The following is a 21,141-nucleotide window of genomic DNA, read 5'->3' on the forward strand; positions in this document are numbered from 1 at the left end:
AAGGACCTTGTGCCTGCATAAGAAATTATTTTACAGTTCATTATTTACATTATTTACATTCGACAGATATTTGTCCTCATCTTGTTTGCTGTTAACACAACGTTTCGGCTGATATACCCTCCAGCCTTCATCAGGTGTCTTGGGGAAATTTCGAACCTGGGTTCTCATTCCTTAGGTATTTTTCAATGTTATTATTATTATTATTATTATTATTATTATTATTATTATTGTTCAGGTCACTGCTTGGAATCGAACTTGGAATCTTGAGGTTAGTAGCTCGCGCTCTTAACCTCAAGATTCTAACATCTAAAAATACCTAAGGAATGAGAACCCAGGTTCGAAATTTCCCCAAGGCATCTGAAGAAGGCTGGAGGGTATATCAGCCGAAACATTGTGTTAACAACAAACAAGATGAGGACAAATATCCATCAAATGTAAATAATGTACATAATTCTTCATCTCTTAAATAGAGAACTGTATTATTTTACAGTTATTTTGCCAAACTGATTGATATTGGTAAAAAAGTAGGCAGTTGTTTTATACCAAAGATGGATGCATACAACTCCAGAGAAAGTATCAATTATATTATCTATATCTTGTTACTATTGTATTTTACAGCAGAAATATAGCCAACCGATTGAGGTGACATCTTATGGAGACAACAGACCATCCTCTAACTATCCCACTGACACACTGACCAGTCGTAAGAGCAGTGGACAGTGCTGGAGTGAGCGGTCAAGTAGACAGTATGAAGAAATACCAGCAATGTCAGGTAAGGGTAGTTTAAACTAAGAGAATAACAAGGATAAATATAATATACAAAACTGACTCTATGTATTACCATTGTATATGTTTCAGCTATCTATGGTATGCAACAGGACCCCACAGCCAACACTGAGAAACTGCCCCAGGACAGATATGTGAAACCTCCAGAAAGACAACTCCCTGCTACACCTGATGTTATAAACAACTGATCAGTTACAATTATTACTCACAAACTCCTAACCTTTCACATTATATAAATTTGTAGTGAATCTTTAAGTCTTCAAAATATATTAAGAATGAGTAATGAATGTTTTATTTTAATATCACTTGAATCATTTTCTGCTGGATTGGACAATGTTTCATCTCACCAATATATATATATATATATATATATATATATATATATATATAGTTTCAAATTTGTGTAAATGTATATAGAATAATATATCAGTTGAATATAGTTAAAACATGGTCTGATTTTTACGTTTTTTATTATGGTCCTTTAACATTAAAAAATATTTTGTAATGCTCATAATGTTAAATTAGCATTTTCATATATATAGTGTATGAAAGTGCTAATTTAACTTTATGAGCATTACAAAATATTTTTTTAATGTTAAAGTACCATAATAAAAATTGTGAAAACTAGACCATGTTTTAACTTTGTTCAGCTGATACGGATATATTAAAATAGCAATAAGGAAGTTTGGCAATTGATAAGTAGTGTCTTGAATGTTTATGTTTAAATAGACAATCAGAAAATAATATGATGAAAAATTAATTATGTAAGGCATTTAAGAAACAAGAAATGACTTTCTTAAGAAGACTATTGTCTTACAGCATTTAGACATTTTTTTAAACATTCCTTCTGTGTTTATAAGGACAACTGATGGTTTTTTAGAAATTAGGTCATAAAATATAAATTATTTCAAAATATCCTCATTTGTAAACATATTTATCAGTATTTTCCATTATGAATTTTGTGTTACATCATAAGTTAGTAAATGTATTTACTAACAACAATAATGTTTTGTTAATGTAAGATCTATATGAAACACTGAAAGTATATATATATATATATACACACCAGTCTTTTTCTACATCAGACATATTGGTGTTGTATAGACTTAACATGGCTGACTGTTAGTGGGGCTGATATTCTGTATTCTTTCTTTCTTCTTCTGTGTGAGGGGAAATAGTCTGAGTGAAACTGGAATAAGCATCACCCATCACACACACACACACACACATTCGTATACTTACACATTCACATTAAACACCACACATCCACAGAGGAAGACTTGAGAGGGAACTGCTGGTTCCCACTGACTCACCACCAACACTATTCCATCAACATGAAGCCATTGTCACACCATAGCAGCAGTGACACAGACAACCATTAACAACAGAACATTGGGACCAAGTCACAGTTTATACAACAAAGGATTTTACACAATAAATGTAAGTCTGTCATTAATATTATATTCCTGTATAATTTACATTATGAAATTTATATATTTTCTTTATTACAAAACTAACAAATTTCTAAATTAGATTCTCATAAAGGAAAAATCTTTTGATTATATTTAGAATTTCCTTTGTCTTTTCCATTTTTTATTCCAAATGTTTCTGTGTTTCTCTATAGTTCTTCATGATGATACATTTCAACTTGCCACAAAATCCTTATTACTTATCCTAATATATCCATAGTTTTATCTCTTTACAAATGGCCTTTTCTTTTTAGCTTTTCTTTCTCAGTCCTCAATTTGTAATATACTTTTATTAACTGAGATCCAAATATTTCAGTTATTTTCAATACATACATTTGTTTTGTTGTATCCTCATGAGACACTTATTTGTTAAAGAGTTTAGCCTTGGTACGGAAGGAAACAGTCCATAAAGGAAATGGATTGCTGCTTTGTCATTTACTTTCCTAAACTGCTGTCTTCTATGAAGATTTAAATTTCTTAAATATAACAATTTCTTAGATTTTATCCATGTTTCAATTAGTAATAATTATTGACTGAAATAATTTAACCTAGATTTGAATAAATGTTTTAGTTTTTTTAATTTATGCTAACAATTTTAATTTTGCTGGTTAGTGTGTTACTTATATTTGACTGAATCAACACCTGTATGTTTCTAGTGTTGTCTCTTCATACCTGTAATTAGGTAGAGTCAACTGTGGTGAAATTTGATTTGAAATTAAAGAATTTAGTTTGCTATTCTCCTGTTTTGGTTATTTCTTTATAAATTGAAACTATTAATTAGCAGATATGTCAGTGACGAGTGATGTCGTTCCATTACTAAGATTTTTATTTATTTTTGTGTATATTTGCTTTTATTTTACTCAATAATGGAGGTCAAATGTCTGAAGTTACATAATTAGGGGTATCCATCAATAGGTGATTATTTCTATTGTCTTTATTGAAGAAAAAATATGGGATTTGTTAGGTTGTTCTAATGTTGTTAGAGATACAAGTAAATTGAAATTATTACCATCAGACTTCATTGTGACCATACCATACTCCATTTTCTTTATCACAACTATTTCTATGATGAACTAAGATTATTTTATTCTAAAAATTTAATATTACTATCAAGGCAGTGAGTTGGCAGAATTGTTAGCACACTCGGCAAAATGATTAGTGGCATTTTGTCTGCCTTCACATTCTGGGTTCAAATTCTGTTGAGGTCACCTTTGCCTTTCCTCTTTTCAGAATTGATAATATAAGTTGATTACATCCACCCCAGTAGATGTAATCAACTTACCCTGTACCCTAAAATTGCTGGCCTTGTGCCAAAATTTGAAATCAATATTTCTTTCTATTTTAAAATCTAAAAATGAAGTCTTGTCAGAGATAAATTATAATTCTGTGTTTTAATGTCAACCACATGAGTGCTTTTTACATGTCACTGTCACAGGACTCTTGTAGGCCAGTCCTCTCCATCAGGGGTGGTGGCCTTAACACTTCTACTGTGGAGGATGGGTCTTCCGGAGTACAGCAAGGCACCAGATGTCTTGGTCTTTTGTCATCTCCAATGAAAGGTTCCGTGTTCTGAGGTTGTCCTTTGGTACTTCGTCCCATATCTTCCTGAGTCTCCCTCTTCCATGAGTTCCATCTATTTCGACTGATTAGTCCTTCTTTATCAGGCTGTCAATATCCATCTGCATCACATGGAAATATATGCTATTTAATTAATGATCAGCTATCAGAATCACAAACGCGCAAATTACAGTTAAACAATGATGATGATGATGATGATAACTAGCAAATATTTGTGTGATTGAAATGGCTTTTTCTGCATATCAAAAGTATAGAAAAAATATGCTTACACACTTTTGTGTTACAACTAGGCTTCTTAATTTGTGTCATCATCATCCCCATCATTTAATGTTCATTTTTCCACTCATGCATTGGTCAGCTGGAATTTGTTGTGGCAGAATTTCTATAACTGGATGCTCTATTTGTTATCGACCCTCACCTGTTTCTCGGCAAAGTAACATTTCCCATTGACCGGACATGCTTCATGAAATGAGCAACTCTGGCTATATAATGGTCACCCTTGTTTAGAACCACCTTGTGATATCTAGACATGAGTATACATAAAACACACTTATATATAAGACAGGCTTCTTTCAGTTCCCATGTGCTAAAGCCACTCAGAAGGCTTTGGTCAGCCTGGGGCTGTAGTAGCAGACACTTATCTAAGGTACCATGCCATGAAACTGAACCCAAAACCACAAATTTGAGAAGCAGCTAAACCTGATAGACATAGCATTTAATTCTTCCTCAAATCACATCGTTCATTGCCAGGTGCCTCTGCAGGTAGAATAATAGAATAAGTAATTATGAACAGTTTATATCACATACTTTGCTTTTGTCATGTACATGAACAATGTTGTGTAAGGAAATCTTATTTTATTTCACTTTTTATGAATGGAACTGTGACTTGTAGAGTGAACTGAACACTCTGTTTATTAATGATTACTGTTGGTTGTAGGTGTTTCTTTAGTGAACAACATATGATTTTTATTGAATATTTTTTGAAATTCTATTGTTTTGTGTGGTTAATCTTATGATGTGGGTGTTTAATGTTTCTTAACTTTTTCATGAGGATTTGTAATAAAATTGTGAATATATATTCCTAATTAGATTTTATATTTTCATTTCAGGTGTGGTTTACATTTTTGTTTTCTATAGAAGTCCTTCTTCATCCAAATGGCAGATATGTTTGTAGCAATTTGCATACTTCTCTCTTGTATGCATTGTAGTCTGTGTAAAGACATTACCTTTCATGTAAAGGAGGAGAATGTTCCTTACTATTTCATAGGTGACATTGCTACTGAAACTCTTGTCACCAAAACTCTTTTAACTGACGATGCCAGTCTCTTCACATTTAATCAACTTAAACAGAAAGGAACTCAACTGTTTAATGTAACAAAAGAAGGAAAATTGTACACAGCTCAAACTTTGGATGCCGAAGTTTTGTGTCGATATAACACTGAATGTTACAGAACTGTGAAAGTTGCTATCCATAAACATAAAACATTTATGAAGATCTTAAAGATTAAAGTCATAATAGAAGACACCAATGACCACCAACCTGAGTTTCCTCAGAAAGAAATCACTCTACATTTTAGGGAAGCAGATGGTAAAGGTATGAAGAAGGCTATACCTAATGCTGTTGATAAAGATGTTGGATATCAGAACAGGCTGATTAATTATAAATTGAGAAATAATTCTGTGAAATTTGTGCTGTCTGTTTCTAAAAGAGTGGATGGAATATCCAGATTGGAAATTGTTTTGAATGAAAAATTAGACAGAGAGCAAAAAGATATCTATCATGTTCAGGTATCAGCTACAGATGGGGGATCCCCACCTAAAGAATGTGTCTTAAAGATAACAATAATAGTAGAAGATGAGAATGATAATTTACCTCTTTTCTCAAATGACCTCTACAATATTTCTATTCAGAATACTTATCAAATATACAAACCGATATTAACTCCTTCTGCAAATGATAAGGATAGTGGTAAAAATGGGATGATTTCTTATTATTTTAGTCCAATGACTTCTGATATTGACAAAACATACTTTGGCCTGAATAAAACAACTGGAGATATATTTCTAATTGATGAAATTGATATTGATGAAGAGAGGATTATGTATACACTTTATATAGAAGCCAGGGATGGAGGTAATCCACCCCTGAGTTCCATAGCAGCTGTCCATGTAAATGTTATCAACGAACACAACAAACCCCCAAATATTGATGTGAACTTTATTTCTACACAGAATCACAACACAGCTACCATTCTGGAAGACATCAAAGTTGGTAGTTTCATTGCTTATGTGATGGTCACGGACAATGATGTTGGACACAATGGAGAGGTGAACTGTCATATCAAAGACGACACATTCAAACTACAGTCAATGGGATCGAAGGAATATAAAATAGTTCTAAAGAAAGCAGTAGACAGAGAGACACAGGAACATTATCACTTTACTGTGTCGTGTGAAGATAAAGGATTACCTGCTCTGAAAACTGATAAAGATCTGTCAATCCAAGTGTTGGATGTGAATGATGTAGAACCACACTTTACGAAAGACACATTCAAGTTCCTTACCTATGAGAATGACAAAGCTAATTTCCCTATTGGCTTTATCAATGCTACAGACCCAGATATTGGTAAGGGAGGTGAATTGTCTTATTCTCTGAGAAATAAACAGCAATATCGTCTGCCATTCCAGATTATCAACTCTGGCTTTATTTCAACAAACCAGTCTTTAGACAGAGAACACAGAGATTTCTATGAGTTTGAGGTTTTTGTGAAAGACAATGGAAGCCCATCTCTGAATAACACAGTGAATGTTGAAGTGGAAGTATTGGATAGAAATGATAATGCTCCATATTTTACATTTCCTAGTGTTGACCATTTCACTCTTAATGTCCACTATCATCCGCAAAGTAAGAACGACATCACAGTTCTGAAAGCATCTGATATAGACAGTCACATGAATGCTTTTCTCAGGTATGAAATCGTTTCAGGTAACGAGAGACAGTTATTTAAACTGGATTCGTTCACTGGTGTGTTATCTTACTCTCGCACAGTTTACCAAAATGATGCCGGATCATATGAGCTTGAGTTTGTTGTGAAAGACAGTGGTACTCCAGTTCTGTCAGCAACAACTAGTGTGTCTTTGGCACTGACTGTTAGTAACAAGACGTCACCAATGTTCACAGCTGTGCACCTACCAAGTGATAACACCATAGATGCGACATTGTTGATTATCATTGTAGTAGCAGCTGTGATAGTATCTATAGCTATTGTGGTTTCTATAACCCTGTGTATTGTGAGATGTAACAATGTGAGAAATAGCTCATCTGAAAGAACAGCAGAAGAGAAACAGGCATACCAATGTCGCAATGAGATGAGACAGTTGATCTATCAAGGTAACAACAGTGTACCTGTGATGTCAGGCAATCGAGGAGAGATGTCAGACAGATACGGTCATTCGAGGAGCCATTATTATCCTGAAGACTGGAAGACATCAACAATGAGTCGGACACTTCAGAAGTCTACAAAGGTAAATTGCTATTATGATCTGTGTGTGTGTGTGTGTGTTGTCTCTGAGCACATGGAGCAGTGTTTTATCTAAACTCTGTTTATGTTGTATTACCTCCTGAAAGTGATGTTGAGGGAAGGGTGTGGGCAGGGTAGAAATAGAGGGAGCCAGGGAGGGCAGCAAGGGGTAGGGAGGGTTGGAAAAAGAGAAAGGAAGTTAGAAATGGAGAAAGAAAGAGGGAGAAGGAAGGCAGGAAGGGGGAAAAGAAGAAAAAGTAAAAGATAGAAAAGAAGGGTGGGGAGGAAGGATGAAAGAGAGAGGAGAGAGAAGAAAGAAATGAGGAAGTAAGAATTGGAGGGTGGGTGGGAGGAAAGAAGAAAGGAAGGGATGGAAGGGGACAGGAAAAAGGGAATGCATTGCCAATCTGTTTATATCTGTATAAATGTAATTAGACACCTACTACTGTTGGTAATTTTCTTTTCTTTCTTTGGACTTTTCCCTTTCTCCTTTCCAATGAAGAGCTATGCTCGAAACGTCAAACTCCCTCTTTTAATCGAGCATTTCTTGTGCACGTCCTCTTGTTATCGATTAATTTGACTTGTTTATTTGAATTGACTGTGTATATATATATATATGTATACTTCCAAGTAAGTTTATCTTAACATATATGTACATATATACACATACATACATTCATATACATATATATACATATACATATATTAGAAGAAATGAGGTACCCAGAAATCCGGATGGTTTTAGATTTACAGATATTTATTTGTATGTTACATGTTTTTATAAATCATACATCATATAATAGCGCTTTCTTCCACTCTAGTGGAGTCTTCAAATTGAACTAAGTTTTTCCAGGAGTTTTGACTCTTTTTATAGTATTATTGAGTGTGTCGTGGTGGAGGGAGATATAAGATAGTACAAGAGGGTGAGGAATGGGGAGAAAGTGAGAGAGATCATGTGTGTGTGTATGTGTGCGTGTGTGTGCCTGTGTGTGTGTATGTGTGTTTTTGTATCTGAAACGTGTGTTAAAGAAAAAGAAGGAAAGAAAGAAAAGGTAGAGAAAGAAGAAAAAATTTTTGTTGATCTCTTTGCAGCTGGTTAGGTTGTCAATAATAATTTATTCTTGGCTTTTAGTAATGGCAAATCCAGCTGTTTACTCCAAGGGGGGCAAAATGTCACTTTTCAAAAAATTGTCTGGATTTCCTTTTTGTCATTGTCTTGTGAGAGAGTGTGTGTGTGTGTTTGTGCATGTGTGTGTGTGTTTGTATCTGAAAATGGTGTTAAAGAAAAAGAAAGAAAGGAAGAAGGAGAGAAAATTTGTGATTTACTTTGCATTGTTTTGGCCTTACCCATGATCTTTTATACAATATATTCTACACAATGCTTCACAGTAATTATTCCGTTATATAATATATATATATATATATATATATATATGTATGTATGTATGTATATGTATGTATGTATATATATGTATATATATGTTTGTATATATATGTTTGTATATATATGTATATATGTATGTGTATATATGTATGTATATATATGTATATATATATATATATACATATATATATGAATGTATATATATGTATGTATATATATATATATGTATATATGTATGTATATATATATATATATGTATATATATATGTATATGTATATATATATATATGTATATGTATATGTATATGTATATATATATGTATATGTATATATATATGTATATGTATATATATATATATGTATATGTATATATATATGTATATGTATATATATGTATATGTATATATATATGTATATATATATATATATATGTATATGTATATATATATATGTATATATATATATATATATGTATATATATATATATGTATATTTATATATATGTATATATATATGTATATTTATATATATGTATATATATATGTATATATATATATGTGTATATATATATATATATATGTATATTTATATATGTGTATATATATATATATATGTATATTTATATATATGTATATATATATGTATATATATATATATATATGTATATATATATATATATATATATATGTATATATATATATATATATATATCATCATCATCGTTTAACGTCCGCTTTCCATTGTATATATATATGTGTATATGTATATATATATATATGTGTGTGTATATGTATATATATATATATATATATATATATATACATACTTGTATACACACATACTGTTATATATATATATATATATATATATGTATGTATGTATGTACATACACACCATTAACCACCTCTTATATGATATCACCACTATCTACCCATTTGTATACGGCATTAACCATATCTACCTGGTTATATCTGATATCCTTGCTAGTTGAAGAATGCTAGACAGATTCAGATTCTGTGTTGTAATTCTGGGGTCTTTTAGCTTAGAAAGGTCATACACTGTCAACATTAATGGGGAAATTCAATTTCCTGTTTGTATTGATATCTGGAAGTAATGGTGGAAGGGGAATAACTATCTCTGCAAGGGAATGATGGGGAGGTGGGTGTGGACTGAATCAGCTGAAGATGTCCGAGGCAGGGTTAAGGGAAGGAAAATATGAGTCATACAAGGAATCTATTAAATAGTTGTTAGAGGAAATTACTTATTTTACTGTGATTAGAGCTGCAGGAACTGTGGTTCTCTCTGTTGTCATTTCTCTAGTCTTAAATAAAGCTGAAGATAAGAAAACTGAAAAGTGAAGGGGAAAGGGCCTGGAATTGTTTCTCAAAAACGATTATTTTGTATTTAATGAATACAAATGATTATAAACGAATTATTATATGGATTGCTAAACATGAGTCACTCCGATGAACTTATTAAGGATAGAAATAAGGAAGAAAAAGAACACTGTTGATCAGACTAAACTTTGGTCATTTCCATTCATTCTGAAGACACGGAATAAATCTACTGCAACAAAGAATTTTAGACAACACTCTCTAGTATTGCTTGCCACAGTGAATTTTGTAGGGTTGACCATAGAAGTATCTGTTAAAATTAATATAATATTACTAATATTATCAATATTATTAACACAGTTTTTTTTTAATTTAATGGTGTGGTCTGGAAGTAGGGGCTGTGTTTACGGCCTATGTTTGTATTATGCCATACCCACTGATAAATGCCTTTTATTACTCATCAGAAATACAGTCAACCCATTGAGGTGACATCTTATGGAGACAACAGACCGTCTTCTAACTATCCCACCGACACATTGACCAGTCGTAAGAGCAGTGGACAGTGCTGGAGTGAGCGGTCAAGTAGACAGTATGAAGAAATACCAGCAATGTCAGGTAAGAGACTTTGTAATTTCTTCTTTTCATATAAGTGGTATTACTAAAGAGTTTTTGAAAATTTTAAAGAAACATATTTTCTAGTCTCGTGTATTTTGTCTGTTTAATCTGTTTGAGAGTTCAGTGTAATATATATGATAGGTGTGTGTAAATTTCTAGGAGAAAATTAGGTTTTTTAAATTATATTTAGAAATATAAATATACATTTATTAATATCATTATTTCCTTTTCATTTGTGTCATTGCCTCTTAGAAAGCATAAAAACTCATCTAAATTAAATAAAATATCATAGAGTGGATTAAAATAATGAAATCTCAATTGAAATGTTTGGTGAAATGACCAATGGTGTTGATATATTTCTTATTTTTCAGGACATTACACTATCCAATCAGATATGTCAGCCAATAATGAAAGACAACTATACCAAGAGAGATATGTAAAAAACCCTGAGAGACAGTTGCCTTCACCACCAGATGTTGTAAATCAGTGACATTTTAATTGGTAACCTGGCAACAGTAAAACAAATTGCCATCATTGAAAATATTGTTCTAAAGCATATTCAGTTTATTTAAGTTAGTTAAGTGAGAAAGTATTAATTAATGATAATGTATTAATAATTTGATTTCTAAGAAAAGAAATTTTCAAAAATATACTTTTGGTTAATTTCATTGAATTATTTTCTTTTTAACTTTAACAAAATGAATGGATCATAAATATTTCATTCATAGCTTTGAGCATTTTAGGCAAATCATATACAGGTGAATTAATATTTGAAAGGCAAATTAGAATACTTCTCTCAACATTCCTATCACTTACAGGAAATAATTCACATTTAGATTGTATAGAACTTCTGATTACATCATCAGTTAGGGATGTTTTACTAACATTAGTTACACTGACTTACAATATCCTCTCCTAAATACTAAATACTTTTATTCTCTCTTTACACAAGTGGATATTCCCATGAAATGATCAAAGTTATCTTCTCTCTATCATGTTGGTGTTATGTGGACCTTTTACAACTGACTCTTAAGGGAACAGATATTGTATGTTCCCCTTATCTTTTGCTCTATGTTTAGGGAAACAGAGCATTTACTCTGAGTGAGGCTGGAGTAAGCATCACTCGAGTCTCTCTCACACAAACACACACTTATACACATTTACTCTCACACACTCTCAAGCCACCACCCTTCCACAGAGGAAGACTGAGAGGGAACTGCTGGTTCCCACTGACTCACCACCAACACTATTCCATCAACATGAAGCCATTGTCACACCATAGCCGCAGTGACACAGACAACCATTAACAACAGAACATTGGGACCAAGTCACAATTTATAACAACAAAGGATTTTACACAATCAATGTAAGTTTATATTTTCATAAATATTTCCTTGCTTGTCAATATTTATTTTCATCTCCATATTCTGTTTTCAAATTACTCCAGAATCAACTTTGCCTTTCATCCCTCCTGAAGCAAGAGAATAAATACAAGGTATTTACTCAAACCCAGTTCAATTGGCAGGACCTTCTCCTTTACATATATGGAGTCTTGTGACAATATAAGAAATTGATATTAGAAGTATATTTGAAGAATAACACAGAATTTCAAAAAATAAAATACAATCAATTCAGAGCATCTTTATGGAATTTATATTCTTTTCTGCTCTAGGCACAAGGTCCAAAATTTGGTGGGAGGGGGTCAGTCGATTAGATCGACTCCTGTACACAACTGGTACTTAATTTATCGACTCCAGTATGCAACTGGTACTTAATCTATCAACCCCGAAAGGATGAAAGGCAAAGTTGACCTTGTCGAAATTTGAACTCAGAATGTAAAGGCAGACGAAATACTGCTAAGCATTTCGCCTGGCATGCTAACGTCTCTGTCAGCTCAGCACCTTTTTATGGAATTTATATTATTGCAGACATCACACTCATCAATCCATAAATTTTGTGTAGAGATGTTTTTATATAAAGCATAAATGTCATTTATGTGACTTAAGATTTTCATGTTGTAGATTGTCATCAATTAAAATTAATTAGTGATACATTTAAAAAGAAATACATGGATGCATTCATTTCTCAGCAGTTATTAAGATCATTCATTTCCCTATTCATAATTACTAAGCAGTCATGTTTCTTCTCTCTGAAAGTGCAATTTATCAACAAGAGATCAAAATGCAATATTATTTCCACACAAAAAGATAATGTTGAGTTGACATTTTCTTCTTGCTGTTCTCTTTCGACACTTTAGAAAATCAGACACAACAGACAGAATATGATTTCATTGTTATAATTGCTTCCCCTATTTACTCTTGCTGGTTAAATCATTTTCTATTACTTTGGTTCTGTATTTTCATATGTTGTTTAATTACAGAGCATTAAAGATATTAGCTGCAATATTAGTTGCTGTAGCTGTGACAAACATTATTATTATGATGAAATCATATTAATATAAAGGATAGATAGACATTAACATTTGCAACCGTGAAAAACAAAAATATAACGTTTGCTGCAGGAAGTTGAAACAACATTTATTGTACCATGGGACAGGCAAGGCCGTGTGGTTAAGAAGTTCGTTTACAATCACATAGGTCTGAGTTCAGTGCCTTTTTGTGGCACCCAAGGCAGCATCTTCTAGCAGAGCCTCAACCTGACCAGTTTCGTGAGTAAAGTTTGATAGGTGGCAACATTCCTGTTCCTAGGTGGCAGACTTAATCATCCATTGTCTGCTTTAATACCACCTTCCATCTCTTGGGTTCCTCGATCAGAGTCCACTCTGCTGCAAGCTCTTAAGCCAGGCTCTCCCATCCAGCTGTTGAGCAGTCATGGGCACTGCCCTTCTTCCTCTCACAAATCTCTCTCCCAAGCTAAAGAGGTGATTCCACCTCTTAGAGATACCATTAGTTGATCTCTGTGGTATAAACTATGAGTGAAACCAGAGATTGGGACAATTTAGCCAGTCCACGTTGCTCATTCTCATTTGCCTACAATAAAATATTACTGAGGCACGGACCGTTCCCTTCCCGAAGCAATAAGAAACATGTCAGAATACAATCTAAGGGAGGTAACTCCAATACTTGACTTTTTCCTCTTTAAATAATTTTTGTCGTGGTATCTTTATTTTGGTTTAAAACTTGACAAAAGAAACCTGTCTTTGTTTTATTGCTTATTCCTTATAGAAGATCAGCTCAACTGCTAAAAGAAAGAGAAGGGGTTAATCTTAGAGCAGAGCCTTGACCTATTAAAGATAAGTAAGGGCCATATGGCGGTATTAAATTGGGAGACACATTAAGTCCCCCACCACAAAAAAAAAAGAAGAAAAAATAGAAACTGCCCCACCGACGAGTTTCCATAGAGTTCCTGTCCACTAAATTCCACTGACATGGCTTTGGTCGACCTGAGAACAGAGGAGGCCCAAGGTGTTGTGCTTGCGGGGCTAAATCCTAAACAAAATAGCTGTCAAGCAAACTGAACAAAATAGCCATGCTTACCTGCCATTGTATAAACCTCAGTTATTTCAGCTTTGAAGGTGACACTTTGTTGTTTTTCTTGTTATAGAGAGTGGTATTGGGAAATGGCTGAAGATGCAATGGTTTGGGGTAAGGTGGTGGTGGTGGGAGTAGTGATGACAGTCGAAGTTACGCTCAACTTGTTAACAAATTCTCATCCATATTTCATTAACTTATAAATTAACCATTCTACCCCTAATAGTCCATATTAGATAATAAATTACAGCTGTGTAAATTAACAAAACTATCATTTTAACATGAAGGTGGTTCTCTTCCTTACCAATTGTTAAGATGTTGTCAGAGACAAACTATATTTTTGAGAAACACTGGAAACAGTTTTATTATATGGAAGAAAAGAAAAATGAGTTGAGTTTGATTTGATGGAAATGTAAAATAGGCAGAGAGCAAAATCAAGTTTCAGGATTTGGGACTTCACAGATGAGACGGCAGTGAGAAACCCCTGGTATAGAAATGATAATAAAATACCTGTGTATGTAATCTTTTACAACTTCAGTTAAATTGTTGACTTGTGAATTAATGCATTGTGGCTGGATATTTTGCTTTCAATATTGAATCTAATTCTTAGTTTAGTAATACATGAACAAATATAGAACTCACATTCTACTCTATAAGTCTAATACTGTTATTTTGGAGCTATAAAATGTTATTCTTCAACTAATTTAAAAACATGGTCTCTTAATTTTCTTCTTACTATCTCATTTATCTTTTTCAGATGAAGACATTGTCTGCTGTAAAGTGCTGCCCTTTACACTAACTTGAGACTAAAAATGCTAACTTATTTATCTATCATCTTGGCTTTCTTCCACTGTTGCTACAATGAACTTATCTATGTAGTGGAGGAAGAAAATACTGCTAACTCTTATATTGGAGATATTGCTGAAGATTCTGGTCTCTGGGACAGTTTAAAACACCATGAAAGACACTTACTCACATTCATCCAGCTACAGCAGAATGGAAGACATCTATTTAATATCACTAAACCAGGGAAAATGTTCACTGTTCATCCATTGGATGCTGAGACTCTCTGTATTCTTGAAAAACAGTGCATTCATACAATCAACGTTGCAGCTCACAAAGGAAAAGAGTTTATAAAAATTCTAAAGATCAAAATCATTATTGAAGACATCAATGACCACTGGCCTACATTCCCTGTCGATCATATCATCTTACAGTTTTCTGAAATGGATGGCCAAGGCAGGAGAAGATCAATCCCAGACGCCACAGACAAGGATGTTGGCAGTCAAAATCGATTAATTATGTACAAATTAAAGAAAAAACGAAATTATCCTTTTACTCTACAAGATTTTAAAAGAGCAGATGGAACTTCTCACCTAGATATCGTCTTGGAAGGTAAACTGGACAGAGAAATTAAAGCTGTTTACAATTTTGAAGTTATTGCTGAAGATGGTGGGAATCCTCCAAAACAAACAATTCTAAATGTTGAAATAAATATCTCAGATGTTAATGATAATTCACCAGTTTTTTCTCAGAGAATTTACAGAATTAATATCAATGACACACATCCAAAACATAAGGCAATTGTTACATTATCTGCTTACGACTTTGATATTGGTAACAATGGTGAAATATCTTACTATTTTAGTCCTATAACATCTGAAACATTGACTAAATATTTTACATTAAATAGAAAAAATGGAGAAATTTTATTGTCTACAAATTTAAATTTAGGTAAATTGGATACATCGAAAATATTCATAGAAGCCAGAGATAGGGGCAACCCTCCTCTCAGTTCCATAGCAACTGTTATGGTAAGTGTCATCAACCAACACAACAATCCTCCAAATATTGATGTGAACTTTATTTTTACACGGAATCACAACACAGCTACCATTCTGGAAGACTTCAAAGTTGGTAGTTTCATTGCTTATGTGATGGTCACTGACAACGATGTTGGACACAATGGACAGGTGAACTGTCATATCAAAGACGACACATTCAAACTACAGTCAATGGGATCGAAGGAATATAAAATAGTTCTAAAGAAAGCAGTAGACAGAGAGACACAGGAACATTATCACTTCACTGTGTCGTGTGAAGATAAAGGATTACCTGCTCTGAAAACTGATAAAGATCTGTCAATCCAAGTGTTGGATGTGAATGATGTAGAGCCACACTTTACGAAAGACACATTCAAGTTCCTTACCTATGAGAATGACAAAGCTAATTTCTCTATTGGCTTTATCAATGCTACAGACCCAGATATTGGTAAGGGAGGTGAATTGTCTTATTCTCTGAGAAATAAACAGCAATATCGTCTGCCATTCCAGATTATCAACTCTGGCTTTATTTCAACAAACCAGTCTTTAGACAGAGAACACAGAGATTTCTATGAGTTTGAGGTTTTTGTGAAAGACAATGGAAGCCCATCTCTGAATAACACAGTGAATGTTGAAGTGGAAGTATTGGATAGAAATGATAATGCTCCATATTTTACATTTCCTAGTGTTGACCCTTTCACTCTTAATGTCCACTATCATCCGCAAAGTAAGAACGACATCACAGTTCTGAAAGCATCTGATATAGACAGTCACATGAATGCTTTTCTCAGGTATGAAATCGTTTCAGGTAACGAGAGACAGTTATTTAAACTGGACTCGTTCATTGGTGTGTTATCTTACTCTCGCACAGTTTACCAAAATGATGCCGGATCATATGAGCTTGAGTTTGTTGTGAAAGACAGTGGTACTCCAGTTCTGTCAGCAACAACTAGTGTGTCTTTGACACTGACTGTTAGTAACAAGACGTCACCAATGTTCACAGCTGTGCACCTACCAAGCGATAACACAATAGATGCGACATTGTTGATTATCATTGTAGTAGCAGCTGTGATAGTATCTATAGCTATTGTGGTTTCTATAACCCTGTGTATTGTGAGATGTAACAATGTGAGAAATAGCTCATCTGAAAGAACAGCAGAAGAGAAACAGGCATACCAATGTCGCAATGAGATGAGACAGTTGATCTATCAAGGTAACAACAGTGTACCTGTGATGTCAGGTAATCGAGGAGAGATGTCAGACAGATTTGGTCATTCGAGGAGCCATTACTATCCCGAAGACTGGAAGACATCGACAATGAACAGAAGCTTACCAATAAACTTTAAGGTAAGTTTGTTAATGTACCACACTTTTTCGATTTTTGTTCTCTATTTTTAGTAGCTTTAACATGTTCATTTTAGCTTTGCAACACATTGCTTGAATGAAATAACTCAAATGAAAGGTATCCAGCCTGATTGTAGAAATAATGTTTAGATTGATGATATTTACCTTATAATAATGTGTTTTTATTTTCCTACAATCTGTACAAATCTTTCGTTTTTGGATTTGGTTTGCAAGATTCTTTATATGAGTTCGTGTGTTGAAGCATATTCTGTTGTATCTGGGGAGAGTCATTTTCTTTTTGTGCCTTATAATGTAACACACTCACCGGTAAAATTTCCACTATATTCTTTTTTTTTTTTAATTTTTATAAAAATAAGAAATAAGTGGAAATTTTATCGGTGAGTGTGTTACATTATAAGGCACAAAAAGAAAATGACACTCCCCAGACAATACAGAATGTACAAATGTTGAAATGATTTTATGTCAGCATATTTTTCAACGTGAAGAATACCTCAGCATTATTGCAGCGATGACAATAAGAGAGAACAGCATATATGATAAGTGAAACCTTTCTGCACATATCTACAGGTGATGAAATCTTGTATGAAAGTGTCTTTAATGATTGCAGTATTTTGAATCTTTTTGGCACCATGTACTTGACTGTGTGCCATGTTACACCACTGTATTTCACATACACAATGTACAGAGCTGCATCACTATTATTTAGATAGATAGATAGAGTGAGAGAGAGAGAGAGAGAGAGGTCATCGAGGAGGGGATTGTGATTTTGGTATTATAATCTTGAAGCTCATTGTAGTCAAGGTTATGGGATAGTTAAGTTAAGTTAATTTTTTGGCTCAAAAACCAAAAGGAAGACCATGTAGGGGGACATGGAGTTATGTACAGGGTGGTGTTCATGCAAAGAGTTCAGGCTATTTGTGGTCAAGGGAGACTTTGAACCGAACGGTTGTCGGCATCTTCACCATCTCGTCTGACAGCTTGTTCCACGGATCCGCAACCCGGACGAAGAAAGCCCCTCTCCTTCGATTGAGATGAAATTGTCGCAGATAGAGCTTTTCGGAATGACCCTGCAGCCAACGCTCTGGAGCAGGAGTGAAGAATAGCTCTTTCGAGAGGTTACACTTTCCGCTTATGATGTTGTGAGCAAGAATGAGATCATCACGGCATCGTCATTTTTCTAGAGAATAAAGGTCGAGCGTCTTCAGCCTTTCTTCATAATGTCTTTGATGTTTTCTCACATGCAAATTACATTTGCCATAGACTTTTTGAATGTTCTGCAAAGCTGCAGTGAAACTATTTTATTTCTAACTTGATACACTACAATTACTGACAGATTTTATTAAGAATATTAATAAGATTATTGTTATTGTTTCCTAATTAGTCTTGTGTCCAGATGGTTCTCCATTGAATCAAGCAGTTTCTATCTCAGAAGCTTCTGAGTGAAATGTAGGAGAAAGGAAGTGTGAATGAGTTTGTTATACAGACAGTTCCTGGATGGTAGATCTTGTTCATTACCCAGTTCAATATGACTTTTGAGAATCTTTAGTCGAGTCCACTCTGCTGGATAAATTGTATTGGGTCTCCAGTATGAAGAGACATGACACAAATGCTATCGCAGACCTTCCTCCCAACATTCTTGGGGCCCAGAGAACAAGTCATGAATGTTGCCATTCTTCCTCTGACTTAAAGGTTAAAAAAAAAAAAAAAATCAAAGTCCATATCAGCCCAGTTTCTCATAAATTAAGAAGTTTTGGGTTTTTAAAACTTCACAACTTACATTAGTTTTTTTTTTTTTTTTTGTTATTTATAATGTTACAACCACAAAATGGTTGGCAGAGAGTAAATATCAGTTTTTCAATATTTGTCTCAGTTTTGAGAGACCTTAAATTACAATATGTGCAAATCACCCTGTGTACCTTACACTATTACTACATCTATTTTTGAATTCACTTCCTATTATTTTCATTCTTTATTATTTTCTAAGGCAGCAAGCTGGCAGAAACATTAGCAGGCTGGGCAAAATGCTTAGCAGTATTTTGTCTGTCTTTATGTTCTGAGTTCAAATTCTGCCGAGGTCGACTTTGCCTTTCATCCTTTTAGGGTCGATAAATTTAGTTCCAGTTGTGTACTGGAGTCGATCTAATCAACTGGCTCCCTCCCACCAAAATTTTGGGCTTTGTGCCTAGAGTAGAAAATATTGTTTATTATTTTCTGGCAAAATGGTGAGATGGCAGAATCTTTAGCAAACCAGTCAAAATACTTATGCAGCACTTCATCTGTATTTATGTTCTGAGTTCAAATTCCACTCAGGTCAGCTTTGCCTTTCATCCTTTTGGGGTCAATGAAACAAGTACCAGTCAAGCACTGGGGTTCGATGTAATTGACTGTCCCCTCCATCCAAATTTCAGGCCTTTACTACTACTACTACTACTACTACTACTACTACTACTAGTAGTAGTAGTAGTAGTAGTAGTGTTATTATTCAGAAGGGTAATGGACAATAGACACAGACATGGCTATGAGGCAAGAAGTTTACATCCTGGCTTGTAGCTGGAAACTTGTGGTTCTGGGATCAGTTCCACTGCGTGGCACCTTGGGCAAGTGTCATCTACTATAGCCATGGGCGAACCAAGGCCTTGTGAGTGGATTTGGTTGACAGAAACTGAAAGGAGCCTATCATGTGTGTGTGTGTGTGTGTGTGTACGCATGTTTATGTCTCCTTGTGTTAACATCACATGACGGTGATTGATTTCCAGTATTCTGCAAGAATGGAGGAGGTGAGCTGGCAGAACCGTTTTTGTGCCGGGCAAAATGCTTTGTGACATTCCGTCTGTCTTTACATTCTGAGTTCAAAATTCCTCTGAGGTTGACTTTGCCTTTCATCCTTTCAGGGTCAATTTTGCTTTTTATCCTTTTAGGGTTGACTTTGCCTTGCATCCTTTTGGGGTTGATAAAGTAATTACCAATTAAACACAGGATGTGATTAAATAATAGATTTAATCCCTTCTTCAGAATTGCTGGCCTTGTGCCAAAATTTGTAACCAATTTTCTGCAAGAACGTGTCTGGCCCTAGGGAAATATCACTTTGCTTGGAAACATGTGAAGATTGGTAACAAGAAGGACATCCAGCTGTAGAAATCTATCTCAATAGACTCCATCTGACCCATGCTAGCATGAGAAAGTGGGCATTAAAATGATGATGATGATGATGATAATGGTGGTGGTGGTGGTGCTGGACATCAGAGTCAGTAAAGTATCAAACAAAATGACTTACAGTCTTTGTTCTGAGTTCAAATTCTGCTGGGGTTAACTTTTCTTTTTATCCTTTAGGGGCCAATAAAATAAGTACCAATCAAATATCAGGATTGAATTAATTCCATCTGTGTTCTCTGCCTAAAGTCAGAGCTTGTAACAATATTAGAAATGTTTATTTATAACATATCAACTGAAACTCTGTTTATCTTCTTTTAATATGAAACACTTGAAGTGTTCATGATGAAAATCTCTGCTGAGTCTGATATACTGAATAAGATTATCTACATGTGTGGTCTCAATCATCAAAGAATGTGACATTACAGTAAAACTACTTGACAACTATTAAACATTACAAACACATTATAGATTAACTAAAAATATTTTAGCAGTTTTAATTGTACCTGAACTAAAAGTAATGTTATCTGGGTTTTTTTTAAAAAATATTCTTCTGAAATCCTTTAACTCTTTGCTATTTTTCAATTGAAATAATATACTTGATCTGGTATTTAATATTTCATAT

General features: G+C 33.9%; 1 protein-coding gene across 1 annotated transcript in view; it reads left to right on the top strand.

Annotated features, from left to right (window-relative positions):
- LOC115219113 overlaps positions 1–21,141 on the top strand; it is a 53,996-nt gene that overhangs the window by 5,790 nt on the left and 27,065 nt on the right. Inside the window, exons 3-8 of the mRNA XM_029789188.2 lie at positions 619–772; positions 859–971; positions 4,971–7,358; positions 10,534–10,687; positions 11,059–11,176; positions 14,960–17,348. Coding sequence (XP_029645048.2) covers positions 619–772; positions 859–971; positions 4,971–7,358; positions 10,534–10,687; positions 11,059–11,176; positions 14,960–17,348 — 5,316 coding nt within the window. The remainder of the gene's footprint in view (positions 1–618; positions 773–858; positions 972–4,970; positions 7,359–10,533; positions 10,688–11,058; positions 11,177–14,959; positions 17,349–21,141) is intronic.

This window comes from Octopus sinensis, linkage group LG14 (genome assembly GCF_006345805.1).
Source record: "Octopus sinensis linkage group LG14, ASM634580v1, whole genome shotgun sequence".
Lineage (NCBI taxonomy): Eukaryota > Metazoa > Mollusca > Cephalopoda > Octopoda > Octopodidae > Octopus > Octopus sinensis.